The sequence below is a fragment of the Lipomyces tetrasporus genome (genome assembly GCF_029532465.1).
Source record: "Lipomyces tetrasporus strain NRRL Y-64009 chromosome Unknown POJ06scaffold_2, whole genome shotgun sequence".
Lineage (NCBI taxonomy): Eukaryota > Fungi > Ascomycota > Lipomycetes > Lipomycetales > Lipomycetaceae > Lipomyces > Lipomyces tetrasporus.
Genome location: NW_026611597.1, coordinates 290,847 through 315,861, shown reverse-complemented (window position 1 = coordinate 315,861; position 25,015 = coordinate 290,847). Strand labels below are relative to the sequence as shown.

At 47.3% G+C, this 25,015-nt stretch overlaps 11 protein-coding genes across 11 annotated transcripts; 6 read left to right on the top strand and 5 right to left on the bottom strand.

Annotated features, from left to right (window-relative positions):
* Nucleotides 1–342: 342 nt before the first annotated feature.
* Nucleotides 343–2,518, top strand: POJ06DRAFT_244855 (XPC-binding domain-containing protein). Its single transcript, XM_056186562.1, has 8 exons — nt 343–612; nt 811–883; nt 951–1,030; nt 1,092–1,308; nt 1,363–1,490; nt 1,553–1,873; nt 1,929–2,141; nt 2,197–2,518. Exons 1-8 carry the CDS (start codon nt 547–549, stop codon nt 2,215–2,217), a joined length of 1,119 nt encoding a protein of 372 aa, XP_056045957.1. The 5' UTR covers nt 343–546; the 3' UTR covers nt 2,218–2,518.
* POJ06DRAFT_244853 (uncharacterized protein) lies at nt 2,519–3,810 on the bottom strand. The gene is made up of 2 exons (XM_056186561.1): nt 3,214–3,810; nt 2,519–3,155 (listed from the first exon to the last, which is right to left on the bottom strand). Exons 1-2 carry the CDS (start codon nt 3,733–3,735, stop codon nt 2,568–2,570), a joined length of 1,110 nt encoding a protein of 369 aa, XP_056045956.1. The 5' UTR covers nt 3,736–3,810; the 3' UTR covers nt 2,519–2,567.
* A 110-nt stretch (nt 3,811–3,920) lies between these two features.
* Nucleotides 3,921–6,089, bottom strand: POJ06DRAFT_244850 (Cation/H+ exchanger). The gene is made up of 9 exons (XM_056186560.1): nt 5,901–6,089; nt 5,808–5,849; nt 5,587–5,742; nt 5,400–5,533; nt 5,268–5,344; nt 5,009–5,215; nt 4,720–4,952; nt 4,463–4,665; nt 3,921–4,405 (listed from the first exon to the last, which is right to left on the bottom strand). The coding sequence occupies exons 1-9, from the start codon at nt 5,938–5,940 to the stop codon at nt 4,016–4,018; spliced, it is 1,482 nt and encodes a 493-aa protein (XP_056045955.1). The 5' UTR covers nt 5,941–6,089; the 3' UTR covers nt 3,921–4,015.
* A 252-nt stretch (nt 6,090–6,341) lies between these two features.
* Nucleotides 6,342–9,007, top strand: POJ06DRAFT_244843 (major facilitator superfamily domain-containing protein). The gene is made up of 7 exons (XM_056186559.1): nt 6,342–6,723; nt 6,782–7,088; nt 7,147–7,405; nt 7,454–7,581; nt 7,636–7,648; nt 7,696–8,218; nt 8,273–9,007. Exons 1-7 carry the CDS (start codon nt 6,433–6,435, stop codon nt 8,537–8,539), a joined length of 1,788 nt encoding a protein of 595 aa, XP_056045954.1. The 5' UTR covers nt 6,342–6,432; the 3' UTR covers nt 8,540–9,007.
* A 2,555-nt stretch (nt 9,008–11,562) lies between these two features.
* POJ06DRAFT_50621 (uncharacterized protein) lies at nt 11,563–13,117 on the top strand. The gene is made up of 3 exons (XM_056191133.1): nt 11,563–11,644; nt 11,699–12,569; nt 12,624–13,117. The coding sequence occupies exons 2-3, from the start codon at nt 11,751–11,753 to the stop codon at nt 12,765–12,767; spliced, it is 963 nt and encodes a 320-aa protein (XP_056045953.1). The 5' UTR covers nt 11,563–11,644; nt 11,699–11,750; the 3' UTR covers nt 12,768–13,117.
* A 1,191-nt stretch (nt 13,118–14,308) lies between these two features.
* POJ06DRAFT_235471 (uncharacterized protein) lies at nt 14,309–15,254 on the top strand (the record flags this gene model as incomplete). Its single annotated transcript, XM_056185833.1, has 4 exons — nt 14,309–14,546; nt 14,615–14,685; nt 14,739–14,919; nt 14,971–15,254. The coding sequence occupies 4 exons, from the start codon at nt 14,309–14,311 to the stop codon at nt 15,252–15,254; spliced, it is 774 nt and encodes a 257-aa protein (XP_056045952.1).
* A 58-nt stretch (nt 15,255–15,312) lies between these two features.
* Nucleotides 15,313–16,266, bottom strand: POJ06DRAFT_244834 (uncharacterized protein). Its single transcript, XM_056186558.1, has 2 exons — nt 15,515–16,266; nt 15,313–15,459 (listed from the first exon to the last, which is right to left on the bottom strand). Exons 1-2 carry the CDS (start codon nt 16,101–16,103, stop codon nt 15,383–15,385), a joined length of 666 nt encoding a protein of 221 aa, XP_056045951.1. The 5' UTR covers nt 16,104–16,266; the 3' UTR covers nt 15,313–15,382.
* POJ06DRAFT_244829 (uncharacterized protein) lies at nt 16,267–18,060 on the top strand. The gene is made up of 3 exons (XM_056186557.1): nt 16,267–17,347; nt 17,398–17,479; nt 17,536–18,060. Exons 1-3 carry the CDS (start codon nt 16,481–16,483, stop codon nt 17,814–17,816), a joined length of 1,230 nt encoding a protein of 409 aa, XP_056045950.1. The 5' UTR covers nt 16,267–16,480; the 3' UTR covers nt 17,817–18,060.
* A 12-nt stretch (nt 18,061–18,072) lies between these two features.
* On the top strand, nt 18,073–19,608 carry POJ06DRAFT_244827 (domain found in IF2B/IF5-domain-containing protein). Its single transcript, XM_056186556.1, has 4 exons — nt 18,073–18,348; nt 18,457–18,556; nt 18,636–19,280; nt 19,338–19,608. Exons 1-4 carry the CDS (start codon nt 18,304–18,306, stop codon nt 19,502–19,504), a joined length of 957 nt encoding a protein of 318 aa, XP_056045949.1. The 5' UTR covers nt 18,073–18,303; the 3' UTR covers nt 19,505–19,608.
* Nucleotides 19,609–21,227, bottom strand: POJ06DRAFT_244821 (uncharacterized protein). Its single transcript, XM_056186555.1, has 6 exons — nt 21,045–21,227; nt 20,379–20,889; nt 20,270–20,325; nt 20,111–20,218; nt 19,839–20,060; nt 19,609–19,791 (listed from the first exon to the last, which is right to left on the bottom strand). Exons 1-6 carry the CDS (start codon nt 21,087–21,089, stop codon nt 19,693–19,695), a joined length of 1,041 nt encoding a protein of 346 aa, XP_056045948.1. The 5' UTR covers nt 21,090–21,227; the 3' UTR covers nt 19,609–19,692.
* Nucleotides 21,228–24,951, bottom strand: POJ06DRAFT_244816 (DDHD domain-containing protein). The gene is made up of 4 exons (XM_056186554.1): nt 24,351–24,951; nt 23,082–24,294; nt 22,733–23,028; nt 21,228–22,683 (listed from the first exon to the last, which is right to left on the bottom strand). The coding sequence occupies exons 1-4, from the start codon at nt 24,524–24,526 to the stop codon at nt 21,570–21,572; spliced, it is 2,799 nt and encodes a 932-aa protein (XP_056045947.1). The 5' UTR covers nt 24,527–24,951; the 3' UTR covers nt 21,228–21,569.
* Between the last annotated feature and the right edge of the window lie 64 nt (nt 24,952–25,015).

Sequence of the window (25,015 nt, the reverse complement as noted above, 5' to 3'; positions counted from 1 at the left end):
CACCCGCAATCCATCATCAATGCTAATATAATCATCACGGAAAGCAGCGTCCAACTAGTCTACCATTCCTGTGCATTGCCGCTCCTTGTATAAAACGTACTCAGACCCATATGACAAAACGGACAGAGGACACTCCAGTAATCAATATTCGTCGGTACGTTTAATTCCCGGGCAATATAATGCAGTATGGTCTCTGAATACACATATACAACACAATTGAGCACACTGTTTCGTGAGCTTGCTGGACATAGACATACCTGCGAGGACAATTTGCACCTTAGCAGTTGATCATAAATATTGGCATAACTGCACAAACAGTACGCATTTCAGGTGGAACCGAAGAGAAAAAATGCGGGGAGCAATTGAGAGCCAACCGTCATAGTGAACCAGGGACCACTTCTCAGCGACTCATACAGACTATCAACGTCACCTACAATCTAGTTTGAGTTTTAGCTCAGCACTCCAGAGATTATAAGTAAAGGCTTATCGAGATTTCCTACCTACAATATAACTTGGAATATCATCCTACGAGGGATATAAGTAAAGATGCAGTTAACACTTAGAGATATAAAGCGACAGAAATGGACCGTCGAGGTCGATCCTTCCGACACGGTAAGTTTATCTATTTCTTATTGCATGCCTGTCTGGGTGAGGTCAGTGAATGTCTACAAACTGCTTGATCATGTAGATCATGATTCGAAGAGGCAGATATATGAATCCGCTTAATACTATACGGATGACAATATCGAGCATTCCCTGCCACACTGTGTCTGATTCGGCTTATAGCATGCTAACGTGTGTGACTATTAGATCTCGAAGGTCAAGGAACTTATTCAGGCTGACAAGGGTTGGGATTCTACTCAACAGATGTTGATCTATTCTGGTCGGTAACGAGATTTGGACCTGCTATCTCTTCTTGCGTTAATATATCGAGTCTAACGGCGTGGTAGGCAAAACTCTGGTAGATGACAGGACAGTCGAGTCGTACAATATCAAGGAGACTGATTTTATTGTCTGCATGGTTTCAAAGGTACGAGATTATTGGAAAGCTACAGGAGTTCTTCGTGTATATTTACAATCATCTTCTTTAGAAGAAGTCAGCTACTGCTGCGCCAGCTGCTGAGGGATCTACGTCTGCAGTACCTGCCACACCTGTGCCGGCTCCCGTCTCAACTCCTGCTGCACCTGTGCCATCGACCCCAGCTCCTCCTGCGACTGCCGTACCATCTGAGACGCCTGTGGTTCCGACACCTACCCCAGCGTCCTCCGCTCCGGGCTCATCTGGTTTCAATGATCCGTCAGCATTCTGTAAGTATCAGTTTTCACTGCCCGCGTACGACGATGTAGCTGACATGTCTTTAGCAACTGGTTCTGCTCGTCAAGCTGCTATTGATAATATGATTGAGATGGGCTACGAACGGGAAGAAGTCGAGAAGGCGATGCGTGCCGCGTTCAACAATCCAGATCGTGCAGTTGAATACCTATTGACAGTATGTACTTTTGTGACAATAAATCTTAATTTGTAAGTACGGCTAATTAACGTATCTGCAAGGGTATTCCAGAGCACTTGGTGCCAGAAGTTCCTCAGTCTGCTCCGCAGCCTGCCGCTACATCCCCTCCTCCAGCTGCTGCTCCAGATGCGGTTCCTGCTTCTGCCGGTGCGCCTGTCGCTCCCGCCAATTTGTTTGAGGCTGCTGCTCAAGCCACCCAGCAGCGACCATCTCCCACTGAGCAGGCTGCACCAAGTGCCAACTTGGACTTCTTACGGAATAGCGCTCAATTCCAGCAATTACGGGATCTGATTCGTCAGCAACCTCAGTTCCTCGAACCAATTCTTCAGCAAGTTGCTCAGTCTAACCCCCAGCTCGCTGCTGTAAGTTTCCGTGTCTACAATGTCATTGGATCGCCAATATGCTGATATCTGGAAGCTCATACAATCAAACCCCGAAGAGTTCGTTCGACTATTGACCGAGGGGGCCGAAGATGAACCTGGCCGAGGTTATCAGATTGAGGTTACGCCGGAAGAATCTGCTGCAATTGACCGACTCTGCAGTTTGGGATTCCACAGGCAGGTTGTTATACAAGCTTATTTTGCTTGCGACAAGAACGAAGAGATCGCTGCTAACTATCTGTTTGAACACGTAAGACCACCATGGGTTCATCGCTGCTGTCATGAAGTCTAATAAATATGTCTAGGGTCACGAAGACGACGAGTAATCCAGTGTCGTAAATCTGTATAGGGTCACTAAGGCGACGACTAGTTGATAACGAAGAAGTACTTAATCGGTTCTGTTTTGTTTCATTATTCAATGGTATTTCTGAGTGACTCATGTTTATACGTCTTTGAATTGGAACGCGTCAACGGATCTGACGGCTTCTTGAGCATCGTTGGTGAGCATTTATGAATCTTTATGCAAAGGACGGTATTGTTGCTTTTATCTAGTGTCGTTCAGTGCTTGATTTATGTCCTTCAATAGTGCCCGAAAATTTAATAGTAATATAAATTTATGAATTATCTACTACAGTCTATAATACAGTTGTCTGACATAAATCACACCTCGAAGCTACTAATGCCTGCCTTGTCGTGCAATCTCGCTCTTACTCAGTTTTAATCCAGACGGGGTGAATCTGCCTACACTTTGGATCTTCAGTCCTCTATCGCGCATATCCTTAGATTTCTTCTGTCTCCTTGGGGCTTTTGGCAGAACGATACCAGCCTCCCTAGCATTTTTCTCGTATTTCTCTTTGCGTTCGATCTTTTTCTGCAGCATCCCCTTTCTCATTCGCATTGGCATTTTCTCCTTGTTGAATTTCTCTCTTTGAGATCCTAACAATGTCTGGGGATCTATAGAATAATAATCCTTCTTGGATGATTTCACCTTACCGCCACTTCGCAACGCTAAACTGTCTATTCGAGCCTCCATTGTTTTTATCCGCGCCTTACCGATGGGATCGAACGACACGTCTGACAACGATATCGCGCCGCCTTTCCGTGACGCTTCTGACAGGATATGCGATTCCGTGATTAACCGCTGCAGCTCAACGTCATGTTTCAGATTCATCCGTTCATCGTCAACTTCTTCTGGTTTTTGCTTGGATTTATATTTGGCGGCTTGCTTCTCGAGGACGGTTTCCGGTCTTGGAGCCGACTGAGACTGAAGCACGCAATTAGCACGGAAACGTAGAATCGAGAACATACAAATCTATAGCTACCATAAAATTTCGACGATCTCTTGGAGTAGGAGCTTTAATCATTCTCTCTGTCTTTGATCCATCAAATCGAATGACAACTGGACCGTCGTCATCGTAATCCCGTGCGGGCTTTTTTTCTTCCGCTTTTGCAAGGTCGTCATCAAAGCCAGTAAACTCATCCTCCTCGCCCTCATCTTGATCTTCATAACCTGGGTCATCCCCTCTATCCCAGTCGTCGTCATCATCAAGCTGCTCCTCCGCATCATCATCATCGTCATCGTCAGCGTCATCGTCATAGTAATCGCCATCGTCATCGTCCTCCTCAGGATCAACAATCCTAAACCCATCCTCATCTTTCTTGACACTAACAGCAGCCTTACCATTCTTCAATTCCTTCATTCTGCGTAACTTCTCCATAACTTCATTCGCAGACTCGCTTGCCTTCCGCTTTACGCCGTTGACAGATTTTGAACTCGCCGACGCTGCAGCTTTCTTTTCCTTTAACAAGCGCAGCCGGTTCATTACATCCGCTGCTGATTCCATTTTTCTGTCCTCAATCTCGTCGTGATTTTACCTAATGGAAGTCCTTATTTGTCTTAAGTGATCCATGAAGACGCTCACTGAAGCTGTCCAAAAAGTTGGAAAGTAATTTTGCTACATTATTTTCAGGGGTCATCCAAGTCACGTGCCGCGAAATCTTATTTTTGAGATGTGTCACAGCCAGTACCTTGCCTTCCGTCAAATATTGATTTTATTAACTAACCAAATACATAACCCAAACCAATTAATGAACTGTACCTTCCACCCGATCTAAATAATAACATCACGATTGTCCGGTCTGTGATCCTTGCCCTTGTTCTACCGGCATTCCCCAAAACTCCACTTCATCGTCGTCCTCATCAGTAGCGACACCCATCGCGATGCCGAGGATCTCCAACATACGAGAAGTTGTACCTCCAAACACAATAACTGTCAGCACGACCACAACGAGAATAGTGGCGCGTAGAGCGTTTGCGTTGTCTCCTTCGAGACCGGCTGCTAGTGCTACGCCGACTGCGCCGCGGAGACCTGCCCAGAAGAGCATGATTTGATATTGCTGAGGGAGCTCGTCTGGATAGGGGTTACCTAATGCGCGAGCACGGGCGCGGTGGACGAAGTTGATGATTCGGGACAGGGGGAAGACCGCTGCCCAGCGAGACACGCAAATTCCGAACTACTTGCCGCGTTAGGATTCTCAATAAAAGAATAATAGAAACAGTGTTGCACGAACCATTGTGACAACAATCAGAACTGGTTTGTATACCAGTTCAACCTCTGTAAAAAGTGACAATCCGAGGTATATGAAAATAAAATTTTCCGATAGTTGGGCAAGTGTCTGGAAAATATATTTGACAGATACCTGTGTCTGCTTCGACATACTAAAAAACGCGTAATGTTTTAACGTTACACCGCAAAACAGGAGCGAGACGATGCCTGAAAACCGTACAATTAGTTGTTAGCATTTCTACCGCACGAACTGATTCATACCAGACATATGGCATCCATTTGAAAAAAAATATGACGCATAAGCAAAGAGCATGATAAGGCAAGTTTCTATTGACGGGAAATCCCTGATTTGGGAATGCCGTAATATAATGGCCGTCATGACGCCGACGATAGCACCAATGAGAAGAGAGATTGTGAAAGTCATGATGAAAATTCCGACGCCCTTGAATAAACTGCTGAATCCAACTGGTTCGCCATGAAATTTCTGTGTAGTTCTATCGTTGATTATGAGCGACCACATTGACATTCTGACTTTAATAGAAGTACGTACTCGAACATGACGATAGAGACAGCGTCATTAAGTATGCTTTCACCGAAGATAATTGTGTAAAGCTTGGGGTCGACTTTGTAGGTATTAAAAATTGACAGAATTGTCACTGGATCTGTGGCCGACAGTGTCGCGCCCACGCCGAGTGCCATGACAAATGGAACCTTGAGACCTTCTAGACCCAAATATGCCCATACATAGAGTATACACCTATTCGATTTTGTGAGCGAGGTATCATGAGGCTATGCGATCTTGAACGAACCCTAACACGACCGATGAAACAAATGTTCCACCGAAGGCAAATGTCAATATAGTGCCAATATTCCTCGAGAAATTTGCCTATTCAATATTAGATACAATAAAACTGCGAAAATGCTAAATTGGAATACCGTACGAGATGTAACTCATACCCGCAATTCAAGATAATTGGCGGGAGTAGCATATTGAAGAAATACGACGACTTGAACGATACCGCATCCTGGATATAATTCCCCGGGGATATCCGAATAATTAAGCCCACAATCATTCCTATATACCGTGAATACACCCTCACACGCGAACATAACGGGCTGCGCGCTTACCGGCAAAGATTGACACTACTGTCTCATGAACTGCCTGAATCTTGCGCACTTGCAGATAGTAACTTGTCCATAACGATCCAACTAGCAATACAATCAATATGAAGAGTGCCCATGAGGAGTACAATTCCTCTTGAGTTGGATCATTCAATTCGTCGTCTATCGATCATGTATTAGTTCGATTCCGTTTATGGTCAAGACCTGATCAAACGAAGGCTCAATACCTTCAGGACTACCCGAGAAGTCCGCGTCGTTGTCTCTCTTACCTACATATAACAATTAGGGTTCCTCTTTCTCATCAAGATCTCGAAGCGTACTAAAGAAGCTTAGCAGCGTCGGCGCTATTGAGGATAACATATTGACCGTCGCGAGCCGAGGAAGTTAATTGGGATCGGCTAACTGTAGCAAACTGGCACGTAGTGTCAATACTGCTATATGGGCTCCTGCCTGCGTGCGGTCGACGCGGTGTCAATGGGTACTAGTTGTAATACGAAACATAGTACGGTTGGACTAGTTTATTAGCGACAGATCGAACGAATTGGTTCGCCTATCTATCGTGGCATGATTACCCTCACTTGCTGACTCCTATCAAAGGGTATCGTGGAAATATAAGCGTCAATTGCAGTGAACTTTTCGATGGTGTTACCCGGCAGTTGACGAAGCTTATGACGTCTGCGATGAGAAAATGGCGAAACTCAATTTTCTGTGGGGTCATCAGTCGCGTACGCCATGTGACGATCGTCCATATTAGCGGTAAACTTGGGATCAATCAATACGATCGTAACACAATTATCAGTTTTGGTTAAAGTAGTTTTCAGTTACACACATACATATTGCTAGACATAGAAAATGGCACGCGAAGAACTTGAACGGGAGGCATTGGTCCACGAGATGAAAGGCGAAGAGAACAGGAGCTGGCACCCGACGCCTGCCAATCAGTCGCTTGTCGGGTCTGGCACATCGTCTCCGGTACCAGAAGATCCCATTGAAGATGAGATATTAGCGTCACGGACAGAGGGGGAAACGTATCTTGATGAGAATTTTGGCAATCCGACAAGGTCGAGTGCATATATCTTCTTGCTCACGTTAGCGATCGGAGGGTTGCAGATATCGTGGTCTACTGAGTTCTCTAATGGCACTGTACGTTTATTCCCAATCATCCAGTGTGCTATGAATGCAGACGCTGATATTGTCTTAGCCGTTTTTGCTTTCGCTTGGGATGTCAAAGACCCTTATGAGTCTAGTTTGGATTGCGGGACCGCTGTCGGGGGTACTTGTTCAACCAGTGGTCGGCATGCTCAGTGACTCCTCCATGTCGCCATTTGGCAGACGAAGACCGTTCATGGTCGGTGGTGCGGCATTCACTACGTTGAGCTTGTTCATGCTGAGCTGGTCAAAAGATATCGTGGCTGGATTACTCGCCAGCTTCACCAGCGTTATTATGGGCGCGACCCAGCTGTTGGCCATTATTATGGTCTACGTTCTCGACTTTTCTGTAGGAACGGGTGAGTCTGGGCGTTTTATTTATTGTATTTGTTCACCGAAGTTGACTAGGATCGACAGTGCAAGCGAGTGCCCGAGCCTTTATAGTCGACAATGTTCCGATCCACCAACAACAAGTAGCGAATGCATGGGCAGCAGTTTTGACAGGTGTTGGAAATATCATTGGGTTTATTCTCGGGACAATGAACTTGCCCAAGATATTTCCGTTTCTTGGAGACACACAGTTCAAATGTCTTGCCGTGTTTGCGTCGTTGGCCTTGCTCATCTCAGTCGGTTTCGCATGCAAGTACATCAAAGAAAAGGATCCGCGGTTTGACGTGTAAGGATTTGTGCGATTTTTGATGATTAATTACTAATTGGCACGAAGCCATCTTAGAGAACAACGGGTCAAACGGCGGTCGATTCCGGATTTCTTCAGACATACAGTACGTGGAATCTCACGACTTAGTCCACAGGTGCGATTGATCTGTAATACCGAGTTCTTTGCTTGGACAGGTATGACTTTTTATTATCGTATTTGCTGAGATCCTTATGCTAACTTGCTCACAGGATACTTTCCAATGTAAGCTGCACTGTGTGTCGTCAAGTTTGTGTCTCATAAATCCGCAGGCTCTTTTACACGACGACTTATGTCGGCGAGATGTATTATCAAGAAGTTATCCACGCGCGCGAGTCCTCATCCCCACAACTCACGAGCGACGAGATTGACAAACTGTGGGAAGAAGCAACCCGGTATGCGAGCTGGTCACTTCTGTTCTACTCTCTTACATCTCTGGTCGCAAACTTAATACTGCCATTCGTAATTGCTCCTGCCTACTCCGACCCAGATCTCACGAAGCCATCACCTTTCCGGATCAAATGGCTGACCTTACCTCGTTCATGGATGCTCTCGCACATCGTCTTCGCATTGGCGATGTTATCCACGTTCTTCATTCACACGGGCAGGCAAGCGACGGTCATGATTGCTGTGCTCGGTATCCCTTGGGCTCACGCTCTGTGGGCACCGTTCGCGTTAATCGCAGAGGACATTGCGCGGATAAAAACGAACGCGCGACATCCGAACTTTGAGCGGTTCGAACACGAAGCCGGCATCATCATGGGCGTTCACAACGTTTTTGTGTCATTACCGCAGGTACGTATCGTACACCTTCCTGTACATCGTACTCTATACTGACGGTACCAAAAGGTGTTTAGTTCCCTGGCTAGTAGCGTAATTTTCAAATTTCTCGCGAAACCGCGTGGCGAGGAAGATGATAATAGCATAGTTTGGATCTTCAGGCTATCTGGACTCGGCGCCATCGTGGCGGCATATTTAAGCACGAAGATAAAAACACCGGATCAGTTGAGTGAGGAGGATATGATGTTTGATGGATTATCGTCGGACGCAGGGTCGGTTAATAATGAGGAGGCAGGTCCTGCCGATGGGCAAGTGAGGATGTCGCGGGAAGTGTAAATGCAGTTAGGGACGGCGTTGGGATTTGTATTGAATTATTTTTGGACCTTTTTGGATGTTTAATGGGGTCAGATCGGCTTAACGACATTAACGAATAACGATGTCCTATACTTAACATCACTCACTGCGATCGTCGGACGATAACTGATCGGGCTTTGTCAAGCGGTTGCTCAGTGATCATGGTTGGCGGTGATGGTTATTACAAGGGTTTAGTACTAATGCCCACGACGAAACCATATCAGCGTATATACCAAGAATTATTCAACCGTAAATGATCAGCTGCGCGATATGTTAGTGTACGCAAAGTAAACTTATACTGCCAAACCATTCGAGACGCGTACTTTGCCATGAGTGAATGGGTGTCAGAATTTTCGTGTGCACACATCTCTCATCTACTGAGCAATTGGCATGCCATCGTACGTTCAAAGTTCTCAACTACTTACCTGAGCATTTTATATAGAGTTGGCGGAATGTCATGTTTTATTAGTTAATATTATTTTGCAATACTTAATATGTCGAACTTCTATCAAAAAGCAAGTTGCAAAAAGCAAGTTGGCGCGAAGATAAGCAAAACTATCGATCAAGCCTTGTGGATTCGAGCTCCTCATTCAACGTGGCTTATCTTGAGAACCATTACATGATATCGCCCCGAGAATGTTCACCTCACGTCTTTGTAATGGGTCGTTTCTCTGGTGGACCTGCTATTACAAACTTTTCGCGTCGTGAGCGGCGGCGGCGGACGTAGTCTGATGACGACGTGTCTTTGCCTGAGCGTATCGCGCACGTGGAACAATGTTAACGCGAACATCCAGTATTTCTCCCTCTCTAGATTGCATTACGCCAGTAAATGTCCAGACATGGCTAGAGAGTGTGGTGCAGATAGGACGAATTCAAAAGCAACGGGAACGGTTTAAGGCGCCAAGCAGCGCTAGCTATTTGGTGCACCTGAAACGGCAAAGCTCGTGCTTTCCGGAGTCAAGTCTGGATTTTTTGCGGCACCTCGATGAAACTTTCGGTCCCTTTTCATTGTCAATTTTTCATGTCATGTAGCCATATTATATGTACCGGACTGCTCCGATGAACTGAATATGGGCCCCAATCGTACGTTAACAATCATGTGGAGCGTGGCAGTCACACCATCAGCACGCGAAGCGCTAGATAATGATCTCCGACGGCAGGCCATAAATTAAAGCGAATTCTTTCACTATAGGCCAGTATTATCTAACGCGAAGCGCGGTTCAGTGGTCTGGATCTCTTGTCGCATTCGATAGCCACCTGGCCCTATTTCTATTTGGGCTTTCGACACAAGCTCGCTGTCAGTATTGTACTAGATGGGATGTGTGTGTCATTCTGAGTTAAGTGATAATCAATGATGAATGCTACAGGACGTGTAGACGATTGCGTACAAGTGAACGCCGACCGCCGTCTGAGTCTAAGTCATATGGGACTAGCACGGTCATGACGGGGAGTCCTTGAGTTCGTGGTAGAACTCTAACGGGACCACTTGGAAAAATACCAATAGAATGCATCAAGCATGCTGGGCATGCGGTCTGGCGCAAGCTATGGCCACGTAATTCAAAATGCAGAAATTACGGCAAAGAAAAAGGTAGATAGACTTACCCTTGCGAACCTAGTAGCGAGTTATAGACGTCATGTCAAGAGTCTGCCACTCTCGGTCTCTCATCACCGGAGTTCGAACGCTAGCAGGCGAGCGCAATCGGGGAGGCGTTTCAGGACGGCGGAGTTAGAAGTAGCTAATGAAATCTCCGATAACATATTCGCCAGGGCGTCGTGATCGAGATTTATAATGTGGTCGTTCGACATGTCAAGCTGGCAACACGATAGATACTACGGAGCTCTGCTGTGCCTGTGGCGGCCATGGTCGCTAATTTCTAGCTGCCTGTAGGTTGGTGCCAGTTGCAAGTTTAACTCGACGAGTTGCCTATGTTGCAAAGGAAGTCGATTTTAAATGAGTGCTGGGTAGACTGCTGTAGCAGCGAGCAAATCCAAACGACAATCATCCGCGTATCCACAATGGCTTCGCATTCGCACGATAGCATGGCATAGATATTCACTAGAATGTAGAAGGTAGACTATCTATACGGCTATCGAGTGGAGGGGAAACTGTGCCAGTTGATAGGACAACGGGATGACGTCACTGGCTTGCGCACAGATGATATGCTTTTCCGGCGGTATTCAATCTTAGCCTGTCCTGGTTACCGCGTATACATCTGGAATTGTACTGTAACGAACAGCGCAAGCCGTAAGCTGTAAGCAACGGCAGAAGAACTGACGAAGCTGGCAGATAACCTGCGCTACTCTGGGATATTTATTCTGAATGTGAAATTGTTAACGATACTTATGTGGTTACCGCTAACTGTGATTGTTGAAATGTGGTAGCCGAGCATTACCTGTATTCTCAGAGTACTTCAGTGGTGAGTACCCCTGCCCACGAAATTTTCAAAAGCCCGGCAGTTCCCCAGGCTGTCCAAGCCAGTGGAATACAATGGTATTCGTACCTGTTGTTACTTCACTTACTGTCTGTCGCTGTCGCTACTGCTAACTTCTGCCGCTCTTTCCTTTCTTCCTTTCTTCCTCTCTGCGTCTGTTGTCCCTGGCTGGTTGATCCTGACCTCCCCAACCCGCCATCTCTCGCCGACTTTGAAGAGCTTACACACACACTCGTTCCTGTGCTCTACAGTAGTCCCGATATCGAAGCGAATTGACTGACTTCATCGCCGCTGATTCGTCTGCATCGACCAAATTCCCGCCGTTTGTCCCTCCATTTCCTGCCAAACTAACACATTGCGATCCACTCTGCAGCTCTCCATCACAATCCCTATCTACATACGCTGCGTACGTGAGACAATATAGCCTCCTGACTTCCATCGTCGCGTAAGCCGTGCTTGCAATTACTTATCGGCTCGACCAGTCCAATCCCAAAGACCCATTTCTGACTCTGCCCGTCACTGTTTCCTGTCCATGACGACCATTCATATCTAGAATTCTTCATTATCTTCTTCTTATTCACGTCTGAATGGGTGATTGCAGCTACGCAAACTCCCCGTGTACTCCTCCGTGATCGTCTGATTTTTGTTTCCACCAGTACGTGCTCTTTTACTTTCTAGCTACTTTGAATTATCGACTGACATTGGGTAGAACACACGACGGCGCTTTCCGACTTCGAGTTTGCCGCGAGTTATCGAGGCTGATGAATATTGATCAGATTCTGAATTCGTCAACTTTGTCCGCTCAATCCGAAGGCAACGACTCCGGCCAGACTTTCGCGCCTGCGCCAGACAATGCATCGTCTGCGTCCGTGACGAAATCGTCGCCAGCAACCTCACCGCGGTCGATATCACAGCGGGCCGCCCCACAGAAGGAGTCGTCACCTATTTCGCAGCCGAGGTATGTAAACTCGGAGTCACAGGAAGAATCAGGATTGGGACCTCTGAACCTTCCCCCATCGCAGCCGCCCCAGACACCTGGTGGACTTCCATTGCAGCCGCTTCCTCCTCCTCAACACCATCCTCCCCCTGGACTTCCCACCGCACAGCAAACATACGCGTACCAGCAACAGTATCAACAGCCTCCATTTCAGCAGTATTCTCCACAATCATATTACCAGCCGCAGCGGACTGGATATCAGGCATCGACTGCGCATCATGTCCAGCCATTTCAACATCATTCGCAGCACCCTGCCTACGCCGTGCCGCAGCAAGGATATTCATTTGCTCTGCCCCAAGGGTATGACCGGAATTATGGTGAGTTCTCGTCGTCTATGCGGTCTTGGACTCCGCCGAGACAGGAGAGATCGTCACAAAGCATCCAGCATTCTGTGTCACAAGAAAATCTCGGGCCGCCGCTTGACCCTGGCGACGGTCATTCTGCATACGCATATGAGGGCACTGGATTGCGCAGGGTCGCGTCAGATGGTGATCCTCAGGAAGAATCGAGCACGCTCGCGGTCAGACCCAAGCGGCGAAAAGCGCCAAACTCGACATGGACTCTCGAGGAAGATCGCAAATTGGTGTGTCTATCTACGCAAGATTAATACTGAAAACATCACTAACACGGAATTAAGGTCGACATGGTCCTGCGGACTCTCCCACGGCAAGACTTCAGTGACTACGCGCAGATTCTGAATAAACGCGACGGTCAAACGGTCAGGTACAGATGGAAAGTACTGGTCCGGCGAGCCAAAGGTGAGAACGAAGACGGCGGGTGAACCAAATTGGCCATGTAGTATAACTGTCGATGCGTTTGGAAAGCCAGTCGTTTACATATGGCGGAAGATAATTTTCGTTTATGTTATTCTACGGGATATAAGTTCCTGGATGTACTATTACGCATTGTTTGACTATACTGATGCGCATTTTTCCGCTATACTTTTACGTCATTAGTGAGTGTAAGATTTACAGGATAGGAGGATCGATCAGCTCGGAGGGCAGTTGTCGGCGATTGAAAAGTGGTTATTAGCTTGTTTTGCTCAGTTCGTCTCGCCTTTTGTATTGTACTTGTATGAATAGATTTATGTATGCATTGCTAAGGATACTTTTGGTTCTGGTACTGGATCCATGTGACCGCCGGGTAGCTAACAGCAAGCGAGGATGGCATCCAGGATTGGCAGTGGAGAGGCAGCTTATGTCTCTCGCAACAATCGGACTGTCCAATACAAGTAGCAAAGATTAGTCTGCACACCAACTATTTAAATCTCGCGTAATTCGACCTGTGACATATTCCAACATGTGTCTCGTGAGTAATCCGAAGTCTCCCCGCGAATAGTTTCGATTTCGCGTGGACTATCCATTGCCCAGGTAGCGCCGCTGATGTATCAGCTGCGTAGTTGAATTCGCTAACCACGCCAGAACCATCGGATTTATTGTGACTGCTCCGAGCAGGGGAACGGAATATATCTCTTGCCAAAGTACAAATATCAGTAGATCAGATCAATTGTGTCTTGTAGTGTCCTCCCACTAAGCCTCCACTCGGTTCTATTACGTGCCACATTCAGAAATGTCGAGCGCGGGGCCATCTGGCTAATTAAGGGACATTAATTACACGCACTAGTACGTGGGGGGCCGCGTACGTTGCCGGATACGCTATCTTGTTGCCCTAAATATTCGTTGCGCCGCGTCATTCGCCACACGAGAGTAGACTGTGCGTTGCTAGACGGGACGAGCAATCTGTGTGGTGATTTTGTAGATAACTAGTAGATGATTCGGAGATAAATTTAGCGATGCCAAGCCTTGGAGAAAGAGCAGATATCTAGCGTCGTGCATATCGGTTACGAAATGGTCGATTCATCGTGCGACCCCAGGAGCGGCGAATCTCATGTATTGCGTTTGTATTTGCGTTATATTTTATAGGAACATAGAGGTAAGAGGCATTTAATCATAAAATGCTCAAGTAGTTAACTCATCAATATCCGTGACCCATTTAATTGGTTGCAGGATTCGAAGGGAACATAGGCTCCAGTCTGCTCCGTAGCCATTATACAAAGTAGACCCCGTGTTAGTTTTAACTGCACATCCATCTCCAACTCGCCGCGGGCTCGTACAGAATACCAGATCGCGGAATAGATTCCAGTCAATAGAATACAGCCAGATATGGCTGTTACTGTCATATAATTACTATTAGGTAATATTTATATGCCCATCCCTTCCACCAACATACGATGTCAGTACGAAACCCTTACTAACTTGTGGGAACTTCGATCTTCTTCATCTTCTTATTGCATACCGGTCTAGAACTGGGCTGTGCAGCAAAATGACACGATTCCGAGGTTGCATTGACATTCACGCCGGTCAAGTCAAGCAAATCGTCGGTGGAACCCTCTCCACGGACACGGACACGGACACGGGACTGAAAACCAACTTCGTCGCGTCAAAGCCTTCGTCGCATTTCGCGGAATTGTACAAAGAGAATGGGATTACTGGGGCGCATGTCATTAAGCTCGGACCAGGATGTGACGACGCTGCTATTGAGGCACTGGATGCTTGGAAGGGTGAGTTTAGCTGGTGGTAGCGAGAGGGAGAACTAGAGAGCGAGAGCGCGTAACTTAGCGACGTTTAGGGGGATTGCAGGTTGGTGGGGGGATTACCTCGGACAACGCACTATTTTGGCTAGATAAAGGTGCTGAGAAGGTATGTAATAGTATTTTTATCCACTCTGCTGCTTCTCTATGCTAACGTGCTAGGTTATTGTCACGTCATATCTCTTCCCGAACGCTAGGCTGGATGTGACCCGACTACAAGAATTGCTGGACAAAGTCGGCAAAGAGAGGGTAGTGATCGACTTGAGTTGTCGCAGGCGAGGAGACGAGTGGATTGTTGCGATGAATAAATGGCAGACTTTGACCGACACCAAGATCAATAAGGGTGAGCCTAATGTTGTGTGCTAAGAGTAAGACGGAGACTAATTCGGTATAGACACGCTGAAATTTTTGGCTGGATATTGTTCGGAGTTCTTGGTCCACGCTGCAGATGTCGAGGGTCTTTGCAGAGGAATTGACGAAGATTTAGTTGTCGCGCTGGCTGACTGGTCGCCAATCCCTGTCACGTACGCCGGAGGCGCGAAGGGTATAAGCGATCTTGCGCTCGTCAGTAGGCTGAGTGGGGGAAACGTGGATCTGACTTATGGCAGCGCGTTGGATATATATGGGGGCACGTTGGTCAAGTTTGAGGACTGCGTTGCGTGGAATAGCTCGCATTAATGATATTGACGGAAGTGTACGATATCGATGGGTGTTAAAAATTAGAGAAAAGTAATTATATTCGGACCTGAAAAACGCCAGATATCTACATTACATATATACAAAACATATCTCGGGATTCTATGCACCTATCTCGGCTTGGGAATAAGGGATAGTCGTTTTCCAAGATAATTGGCAAAGCCCAGCACCTTTGTTCTGAATGTGCCTATATCTATGTTAGCGTATAGCGTATTTATGGCGAATAGAGTAGAAGAACCTACTTCCTGTGCTCTCTCCGCTTCTCATCGTGCCTCTGAACCATGGCACAAGAAGTATCTTCAACAGCTTGAGTCCTAAGCCCTGCGCAAATTGCACCAGCACCTGATCTTTAAATGTAATCCACGCAATCCCAAGCGCGGACCCCTCGGCCTTTGCAATCGACCGCATGTACGTCTGTTCAGCGCGCAAATCTACCATAACAGCAATCATATACAGGGCATGTATATTCTTCCGCAGGTTGTAGAAAGGATCAATTTCGTCTTCGTCATCATCAGAATCGACGATACTAGTGGAGTATCCACTGCGCCCACTTTCACTTGCAGCATCACCTTCTACAACAGCATCACCACCAGAAGCCGAATTCCGGAACACGTCGAGAACTAATCGAGATGCGTCGCGCTCGTCGTCGGCCTCGTTAGCTGCACTACTCTCACTCGCGCTATCGTTCTCCGGCTCGGTCGAGGGCTGCATGAAAGAGATAAGCTGTGCTAGCTCGGTGTCGGTGAGATGATCTTCGAGCGCACGCCGGCCACCTGCTATCGGAACGTCTGCAGATGCGAACTCAGATATTGGAAACTGCGATGGCTCCATATGATGTAATAACCTTTGAGGAATAGAATAGATAGTAGTTTCGGGGTCCTGGGCGGTGTCGAGTCGTTTGTCGAACTCGACTCAAGCCGGGTAACTACTAAACCTAGATTCGCTTTGTATACATCGCTTGGTCATCCCCTCGCGTTGCTGGCAACTGTGGTTCACAGCAGATACTAAAATTTCGATCCTGAAATATACGCAGCAAGTTTGTGCCAGTCATAGTTTAGGGGTAATGGCCTAATGGGCTAGTCTAAGTCATCGCTTCAGTTTTGGCCTCTGTTGCCAAATTTGACGGCTGAGCCGCACCAAGTCTATGAAGCTCAGCTTGCGTCATTGCGTGCGCATCTCTTCACAGTTCAAAGCACACACGACCAGCCATGCCGTCGCCGGAATTCATAACGCAACCACCAGACGGATTCTCCATCCTCTCAATTGTGCGCGGCTTCCAATTGACTCTCCTGGGTGCCTATCGTGCGCTACAGAATCCGGACTTGCTGAGGGGCAAGTACTATAAACAGGCTGCGTATGCGATCGCGATTTCACTGATCATTCAGTTTATAATAACGATACCGCTCTGGATCGTCAAGATCGTGATAAGTATTTTTGTGTGGGTTTTTTCAAGTAGCGGTGACAGTGAATGGGGCGAGCGTGCGACGAGGGTGGCTAACAGGATCGACTTCATTGAGAGCTATGTTATCAACCTGAGCGGACTGTTGATCGGTCTAATGCGGTACTTGCGGCCCGAAATGGACGAGATGTTTATGGAATCTTTGAGGTTTATAGATCAGGTTTACTTTAGGATGCATCCCATGCAAGCTGTTCTGCCCGAAACGACGCCCACAGAGGCGGCTAAAGAAGTCAACGTTAATACAGTACCGTCCTCGAGATATTACGCACCATTATCACTCTACTCGACGTCTTCAGCGCGAATGTTGTCGGCGGCGAGAGCACCTTCTACCGGTGCTGCAGGAGATAGGGAATATGTTCCGATGCAGAACAATGCTGCGAAGTTTGTGTCGCGGTATTTTAGACGATCGATCCTGTCGGTCGCGATTTACTTCCTCTCATTGATCCCATACCTCGGCAAGATTGTTCTTCAGGTAATTTCGTTTTACAGCTTTAGAAAGACTGTCGGAGTGGTCCCTGCAGTTGTGGTATTCGGCACCGCAACGTTGGTGCCCAAGAAATGGCTTACGATTTTTCTGGCGGCGTACTGGGGCAGCAGGAGTCTGACGAGAGAGCTGGTACGTTCAATTGTGATCATATAAAGGAGATGCATTACTCAGTGGCATAGTTAATTCCGTACTTTGCGCGGATCCCATTTACGCCAAAACAGCGAGACGCGTGGTACCATGCACGAGAAGGCGTTCTGTTCGGTACGCCGAAATGGCGGTACTAAACAAAGGTCACTGCTCTACTAACACGTCGCTAGGCTTTGGCTTTGGCTTCTACTTCATTCTCAAAATCCCATTCGTCGGGGTCCTTCTGTATGGAATTGCAGAAGCGTCGACGGCGTACTTAGTCACAAAGATATCTGACCCTCCGCCACCCCCTACAAAGGTCCTCGATTGGACGGAAACCCAGACGGAATGGAGTAGGCGGAAACGGATGATTGATGGTGAGATCTTACAGAGCGAGGGGTTTGCACCTATTATTGGTGAGGCAGCATCTTTGCCAGGCGGGTTTACCAAGGAGGAGAAGAAGGCAAAATAATTCCTGAAGTTATGCTGATTTATTCCTCTATGGAATTCCTTTAGTGTATTTTTAGTCTATGCATTGTAGCTATGTTAAGAGAAGGCTGGTTCGTCGTCATCCAAATTTCATATTGTCAGATTGGCTGTATTGTCAAATTATTGTGGTCAATTGGGCAGACGTTCACGACTCCAACCGTTTTCTATCTGTACAAAATCAAACTGTTTCTGCAATAATCGATAGCGATTGAAAATGACACACTCTTCCAGCAATTTGGATTAACTTAAGCCCAGACAGTACAGCTAAAAATATTGACAGCATATGTCAGGGTACGGGTTTAGTTTAGGAATAGGGCAGTGCCTGTCAATGACTCCTTACGCGGGAAAAATTCGCCGGTGTAGAACGATTATTACTCAAAGACCAGATTCGGCCCAGAGAGCGCTCACCTATCCAGATCCGATCATAAAATTCAGAGCTGTAATTTTCACGCGAATCAGGGATACACGACATGGCTTCTGTTGACGAGAATTTGACGCCGACTGCAGAGGAGCAGGTATGTGATGGACTAGCACTGTTTGCCATTTGCAGATCTCGTGAGGTTGAATGTGAAGTGGAAATGGACTGCGATGGGCCAGAAGAATAGTGCTAATGAGGCGTATAGTTGGATTTTGATCCTACGATGAAGAAGAAAAAGAAGAAATCCAAGGCTGTTTCGTTTACCCCAGATGAGTTGGACGATGCCGTGCCTCATGAGGAAACTCGTACGTTTTTTCATTGCTCATGCTAAATTAGGCGCGATGTGTTTGTTGTTTCGTCGAGTCGTAACTAATCCTGGTATAGCTGATCCAGAGGTTGACGAATTGACGGATATGTTTGCCGGATTAAAGAAGAAAAAGAAGAAATCGACGTCGTCTGCGCCACTCGAGCCGGCCGACGACGAGCCGGCGGCGGACGCCGGTGCTGAGGATAATATTGAGGACTTTGACTTTGGCAGTCAAAAGAAGAAGAAAAAGAAGAAAGTGGCTGATGTGAGCGCGTTTGAGCAGCAGCTGGAAGAAGCTGGTGTAAATGAGGAGGAAGAAGTCGGCGAAGACGACGAAACGTTTGAGAAGCCTGAGGCTGAGGAAGAGGGTGAAGGCGAGGAAGAGGAGGCTGGTTGGCTTAATAGTGACCGAGAGTATACATACGAGGAGTTGCTTCACCGGTTCTTTAAAATCCTGCGCACCAACAATCCAGAGCTTGCGGGCGAGAGGGGACAGCGGTATAAGATTCCACCTCCAAGCGTAATGCGTGAAGGTAATAAGAAGACAATCTTTGCGAACCTGAAGGATATTTCAGATCGGATGCACCGACCTTACGAGCACGTTATGCAGTTCTTGTTCGCGGAGTTGGGTACGTCGGGTTCAGTTGATGGTAACTCGCGATTGGTTATCAAGGGTCGTTTCCAGCAGAAGCAGCTGGAGAACGTTTTGCGGCGATATATCAGTACGTATTTTTTGATGTGGAGTATTTTTTGATGTGGTTTGCTAATGAGTTCATTAGTGGAATATGTCACTTGCAAGACCTGTAAGTCAATCAGCACCCACTTGGCTAAAGAGAACCGATTGTACTTCTTGGTGTGCGAGAGTTGCGGCAGTCGGCGGTCGGTCAGCGGAATCAAAACAGGTTTCCAGGCTCATATCGGCAAGAGAAAAAAAATGGTCGGTTAAGTTAGGGATGAATATTACTTGTCATTTCGGATTTGTCAACTTTGTTTTGTCGGCCGTGCAACGTTATCACATTATTGGGAGGTTGAAACACATTATATACGATATACTGTGTAATACCTATTATAAAATTCTATTGAATATCCAAGGCTATCCAAATTTTTGTACATCCTTCCTTCTAACTACCTTCCTCATGGCTCGGCAACTTTGACACTCGTTCCTCCATTCTTTGAACTCTCCACCGAAGCGACAATGACTGCAAAATGGTGGAATGCTTTCTCAGGCGGAATCTGTAATGTCGTTAGCGACAGCCCATGGACTCTAAAAAATAACGAACCTTCAATAATGATTTGTCATTCTTCTGGACAGCTTCCGCGAAATTCTCAAACTCCTTGGGAACGCCCTCCTGGACATTGTCCGGAACAGGAATAACTTTGCCAGTCTTGTCGGCATCGGTGTAAAGCATTAGCGTCGCGGATGCTTTGTCAGAAAAATCATAGATGACGGTGCCTTTTGTACCGTTAATAGAGAGCTTGTTGATGCGAGGGTTTGACACGGCCTGGGCTATTAGACTTTCGGTGATCACGGTAGTTACAGGAGAGTACGCACAGAGGTGTAGGTGAAGCTTCCCAGGACGCCGGACTTCATCTTTAGAGTCGCGGTGAGAGTGTCGACGTCGCCGGATTGCTCGCGAACCTGAGTGGTCAACGCTGAGAGCTGTCGCTAGTCAGAATCCAGTAAAAATCACAGCAATAGAGTCTTATTTACCGTGTCAACTTGTCCCAAAATTTCAGTGAACAAGGCAACCTGGTGAACCCCCCCATCTGTTTGTCGTCAGCATTCCTTCATATGTCGAACACCTTTGACAAGCACTAACCTGACAAAAATCCACCAACATGCTCCGGCTTCTGTCGCCACCAAGTTTCCAAATATTGGTTGTTAAAGTTAAACGGCGAAGTGCAATAATGCGAGAAATAAACCACGTCGCCAATCTGCTCAATAAGCGACTTAATCTCGGGAATCACATTCCAAAAAATGAAATTCTCGAGTACTGCAACAGGCAGCTCCGTCGATCTCGCAATCGCGACAATTTCCTTGGCCTGCGCGAGGTTAGCCGCGATTGGTTTCTCGATGGCTATGGGTTTGCCGGCGCTGATAGCGTCTTTAACGGCCTGGAGGCTGAATTGCGACGGCAACAGCGCGTCGATCACGTCGACATTCGGGTCCGACAGCAGCGATGCCAGGGAGTCGTATACATGCGATTCCGGGATTCCGGTTTCTGAGGCGAATTTCTTCGCTTTGTCAATGCTGCGGTTTGCGCAGGCGGCAAGCTGGACAGTGGACGGGATCGACGCGATGGCGGGGAAATGACGTTGCGAGGCAAAAATCTGCATACTGACATTAGCATAACCAATTCCAGTCACTATGTATACACTACCACGCGGTACGTTGCATTCGACAAGTTTATGGTCAATTGTGTCAAACTACTGAAGATCATAACGTAGGATCATCTTGAGCGTGGAGCAGAAGGGAAATGCATTACCCCGGTGCCTATCAACCCGACTCTGAGTGGTGTTTCGGAAGGCATATCGACAGATTTAAATGGGAGAACTAGAACGAAGAATGAGACTGGTTGATTTTTGTGAAAAGATCCTAGTGGTCTAGTAGTCAAACTTGGATCGAACGGGACTCCGGGCCGGGGCGCGAACGATCTCCAAATATGGAGACTAAGTTTCGGTGTTGCGCCATTATAGTTTTTCCGTCCCTGCAGCCACACATGCTGCAATCCTCGCTGCGGACGAGTGTCATCCATCACCCACCACTTTCGGATACGAATCATGGTACCATTTGTCTGTCATGCGACAAATGAGTATTGTCAGTTTACCACTGTTGTCTGTATAACAGTCGAAGAAGAGTCACTCAATTAAAACCAGCCTGTAACAATTAAAAGAGCGCCGACCACTAAACAATTTGCAATATAGAACAACTGTGTCAAATAATCCTACAATACAGCAATGTATCCAAATAACTAAAAATACAAATATACAATCGACAATAGGAGCATGAATCAAGTTAGTGACTGATACTTCTGTTTCTTCAACTTAACACTCTTGAGCCGTTTAGGAAACGGTCGAGCCAGTAATTGTCCAATAACGAAATTCGCGACATCTGGATCTCTGAAGTAGCCCAGATGAGACCCCATGGATGCTAGCAATGTGATATCCATGTATCCTTCCGGCAATGAGAAGTCCAGACGCCCAGTATAGTTCAATCCGCGGATGAGCTCCTCATCGCGCTGCAATTTAGCCTGTTCTTCAGCAACCTTGGTCAGCTTCCCGCTCTCTTTTTGGAACTTCGAGTACAATGTCTCAACACCCGACTCAGGTGGATTGTGAATCGTTATAGCCAGATCTTGCCGGAATGTTGATGACGTCTCCGACGAGGATGCCCCGCTATTCGCAACATCTCCTGTCCCACTCAAGTTTGCCGAAGTGTCCCCCTCGTAACCCAGCGACTTGTTCAGTATCGTACTCGCTAGCCCAGACGCCATGCTACTCCACATATTCGACGCACTCTGGGCAACTCTCTGCGTTAATTCCGCGAGATTCGCAATTTGAGTGTTGATGCCCTTGCGAGTAGATGGAATCGCTTGTGGCTTTAGCTCGGCCATGCGCTTAACAATTAGCGGCTCCAATCTATAACTGATAGGATCAGCTGGGTGAAAGACATTGTAGATATCCTCAACTTTCGGTGTCGAAACTGTACCCGTTGGTTTCTTATTGTCTTCGAACGGGTTATCCAGATCAAAGTCTAGAGGTGAAAGAGGCTGATCTTCTATTGACTTCACGGTCCTGGGAGCAATCGTCTTGCCTTTTAGCATCTGGAACAACCCCACCGGACTGCCTAATCCGAAAAACGAGTCGACATCGAAATCCAATGTCAATTTCGGCGATTTCGACTTTGACGGTTGCGGATCATCTGGCTGGCGACAGAGAATATCAAACGCTATCGCTGCTCCGAGCGAATGCCCCGCGATACTAATCCGTCCTTTGAAACCAGGATTCCACTTTCTAAAGAGATGGTATATGTGGTTGCATTCGTTGGATACGTTGTTCATGATTCGCTCCCGATAATTTGGCTGGTAGTATAACAGAATGTCAAGAAGAACTTCCGATATTATACTGCTAATGTTAGAAATACTTAATGTTGGAAGGAGAGTGAATTACTTACCCCCTCAGCGCCGGGACTCCATCGACGGTAATATCCTGCAGAGTAGCTGTCTCGGGATCTTCTTTACCGTTCTCTTCTTCCAGATCTCCAATATCCTGCTCCTTCCTGGATTTTGCTGGATCATCGTCGCGCTCCTGCTGGAGACCGAACTGGATGCTGTGTCGCCAACAAACAGGCAGCACTTGAATTCGTGAATTGAGCTTTTTAACATCATTCCCGGTTTCTCCGTTCAATGCCTGCAAGTCAGGTGATGTCGAGTACACGGATTTCATCGTTTTTCTGAAGGTATTCACATCCTATAAATGGTCAGCAACACGCACGGGAGGTATGCATGAGTGATAATACTTACTCCAACAAAGTTTACAGACTCGAGTCGCTGTCCAAGTTTTTGACCAATTCCATGAATGCACAGTACCAAATGTTCGATCTCCCGGTTTTGATCCTCATCCTCATTAGGATTGTAATCTTTCTCCATTTGCTGTTCCAGTAAAGCATTGTCCTGCGCTTCTTGACTTTCGTTCGTCTCCTTCTGCATACTGGCCATTGACGAAGTGTGAATTGCCTCAACTAATTCAGCTGTCGGATCACTCGGCGAAGTCGACTCCGAAGCATTCTTCCCCCCCTCTTCGTTATCAGAGGCAGAATTAGCCGCTGCCGTGGCCGACAATGGTTTCGATGCGGGTTTCGCGTTGACGTCAGACCACCCTCTCACGAGCTTGACCCCTCCCATATTCGCACCAGCCGTCAAGCGCTGATAAATAGTCGACGCGAACTTCCCGTAGAAATCATCGGAGATGATCCATGCAGACGTCGCATCATTAGAATACACGACGTACTTCCCAATATGGGGTCCATAGAGTGGCCAGGTTTCTGTCTGTTGTGCGATTGTCGATGGCGGGGCTGGAGGCGGTGCTGGCTTATCAGTTTCCTGAGCCCTTCGGTCCGATGAGGGTGATTGTGACCGCGGCGGATGGTTCGATACCGGTGGTGACCGAGATCGGAATGTGAACGCGCTGGTAATTGATTCAGTGAACGAAGACGCCCGTTTGTGCGACACCACCTCAGTCTCGATTGCGAAATTTTCAGTCTGCGATGTGCCCTGCGGTTGTGAATTGTGCGACCTTGGAGGAGGAGCCGCCATTGGCGAAGGCTGTGAAGCTGTTGTCGAAGAATCAGATGCGACAGGCGGAGGAGGAACGTGCGCTGGTTTCCGGAACGGTTGGTTTTTCAAATACCCCTCCTCAATTTGATTTGCCAAATTCTCGTCACACGGCTTCAACGAACTGCTGTCCGCATAAAACCAGGTTCCGCGACGTACATCATAAGTAGGTCCATTCCAGTAAATAGGTGACAACTCCCGTTTGCGAATGTCAACCTGAAACAACCTGTCTTCATTCACAGCGACAGTTTCGAGCTTGGAATCATCCTTTTGCTGATACGCCGCTTCGATATTCCGTGAGTCAGTAACTGAGAACGGCACGAATTTCGATGGCGGTTTAGGTGGTTTCCAGTCCTTGTCGACGAAAGGTTTCCTTTTCGGAACGTCCGTCGCAAAATACCATCTGTCAATGTGTCAGTACCCGCGAGTTCGAGGCGATCCGAGGATGAACTAACGTACCTGATGACCAGTGGTGGCGTATCAGGCGGTAAATCACGATGCGACATGCGATGCCTGTACGGCACTGTGTGATCCACCGAACCATGTAAGCCCGAGGATGTCGATAGGGACCCACTTGTGGCCGCTGCCGACGCTGCGCCAGCAGTGACCTTGATCGGTGCAACTGGAGTGGTCATGCAAGTTGCGATTAACCGTGCTCCGGATTTCCTGCTACCAGGAAAGACTGGTTGGTTGTCCGCACGACTGGCGATCAGTACCGAGGATTCTCCCACAAGCAGTAGCCAAACGCGCCTACGAATGGCGTATTTCGCGACTGGGAGAAGGACCGCTCGATCTGTGAATATGGTGAAGTTTGCTTATAAAGACTGGGCAAACGGTAATTGCTCTTACTGTATGTGGCAAACCGAACCCAACTATCCAATTTGTATAGAGACGTCGAGATGGTGGATGATAGCCTCAGCGGATTGCAATCGATGATGTTCGTGGATCTGCAGGATAGACATCATTCAAGACTGACCAGCGAAGCAGACTGACGTACTCCCAACCGCCAGTCATGAACCGGTTGGATAATATTTCAGGGGGTGAACCGAAGCAATTTCAGTCTATTAGGGTTCATGCGACGACTAGTCAGATCTGAACCGATGATACAAAATGAAAAATGTTTG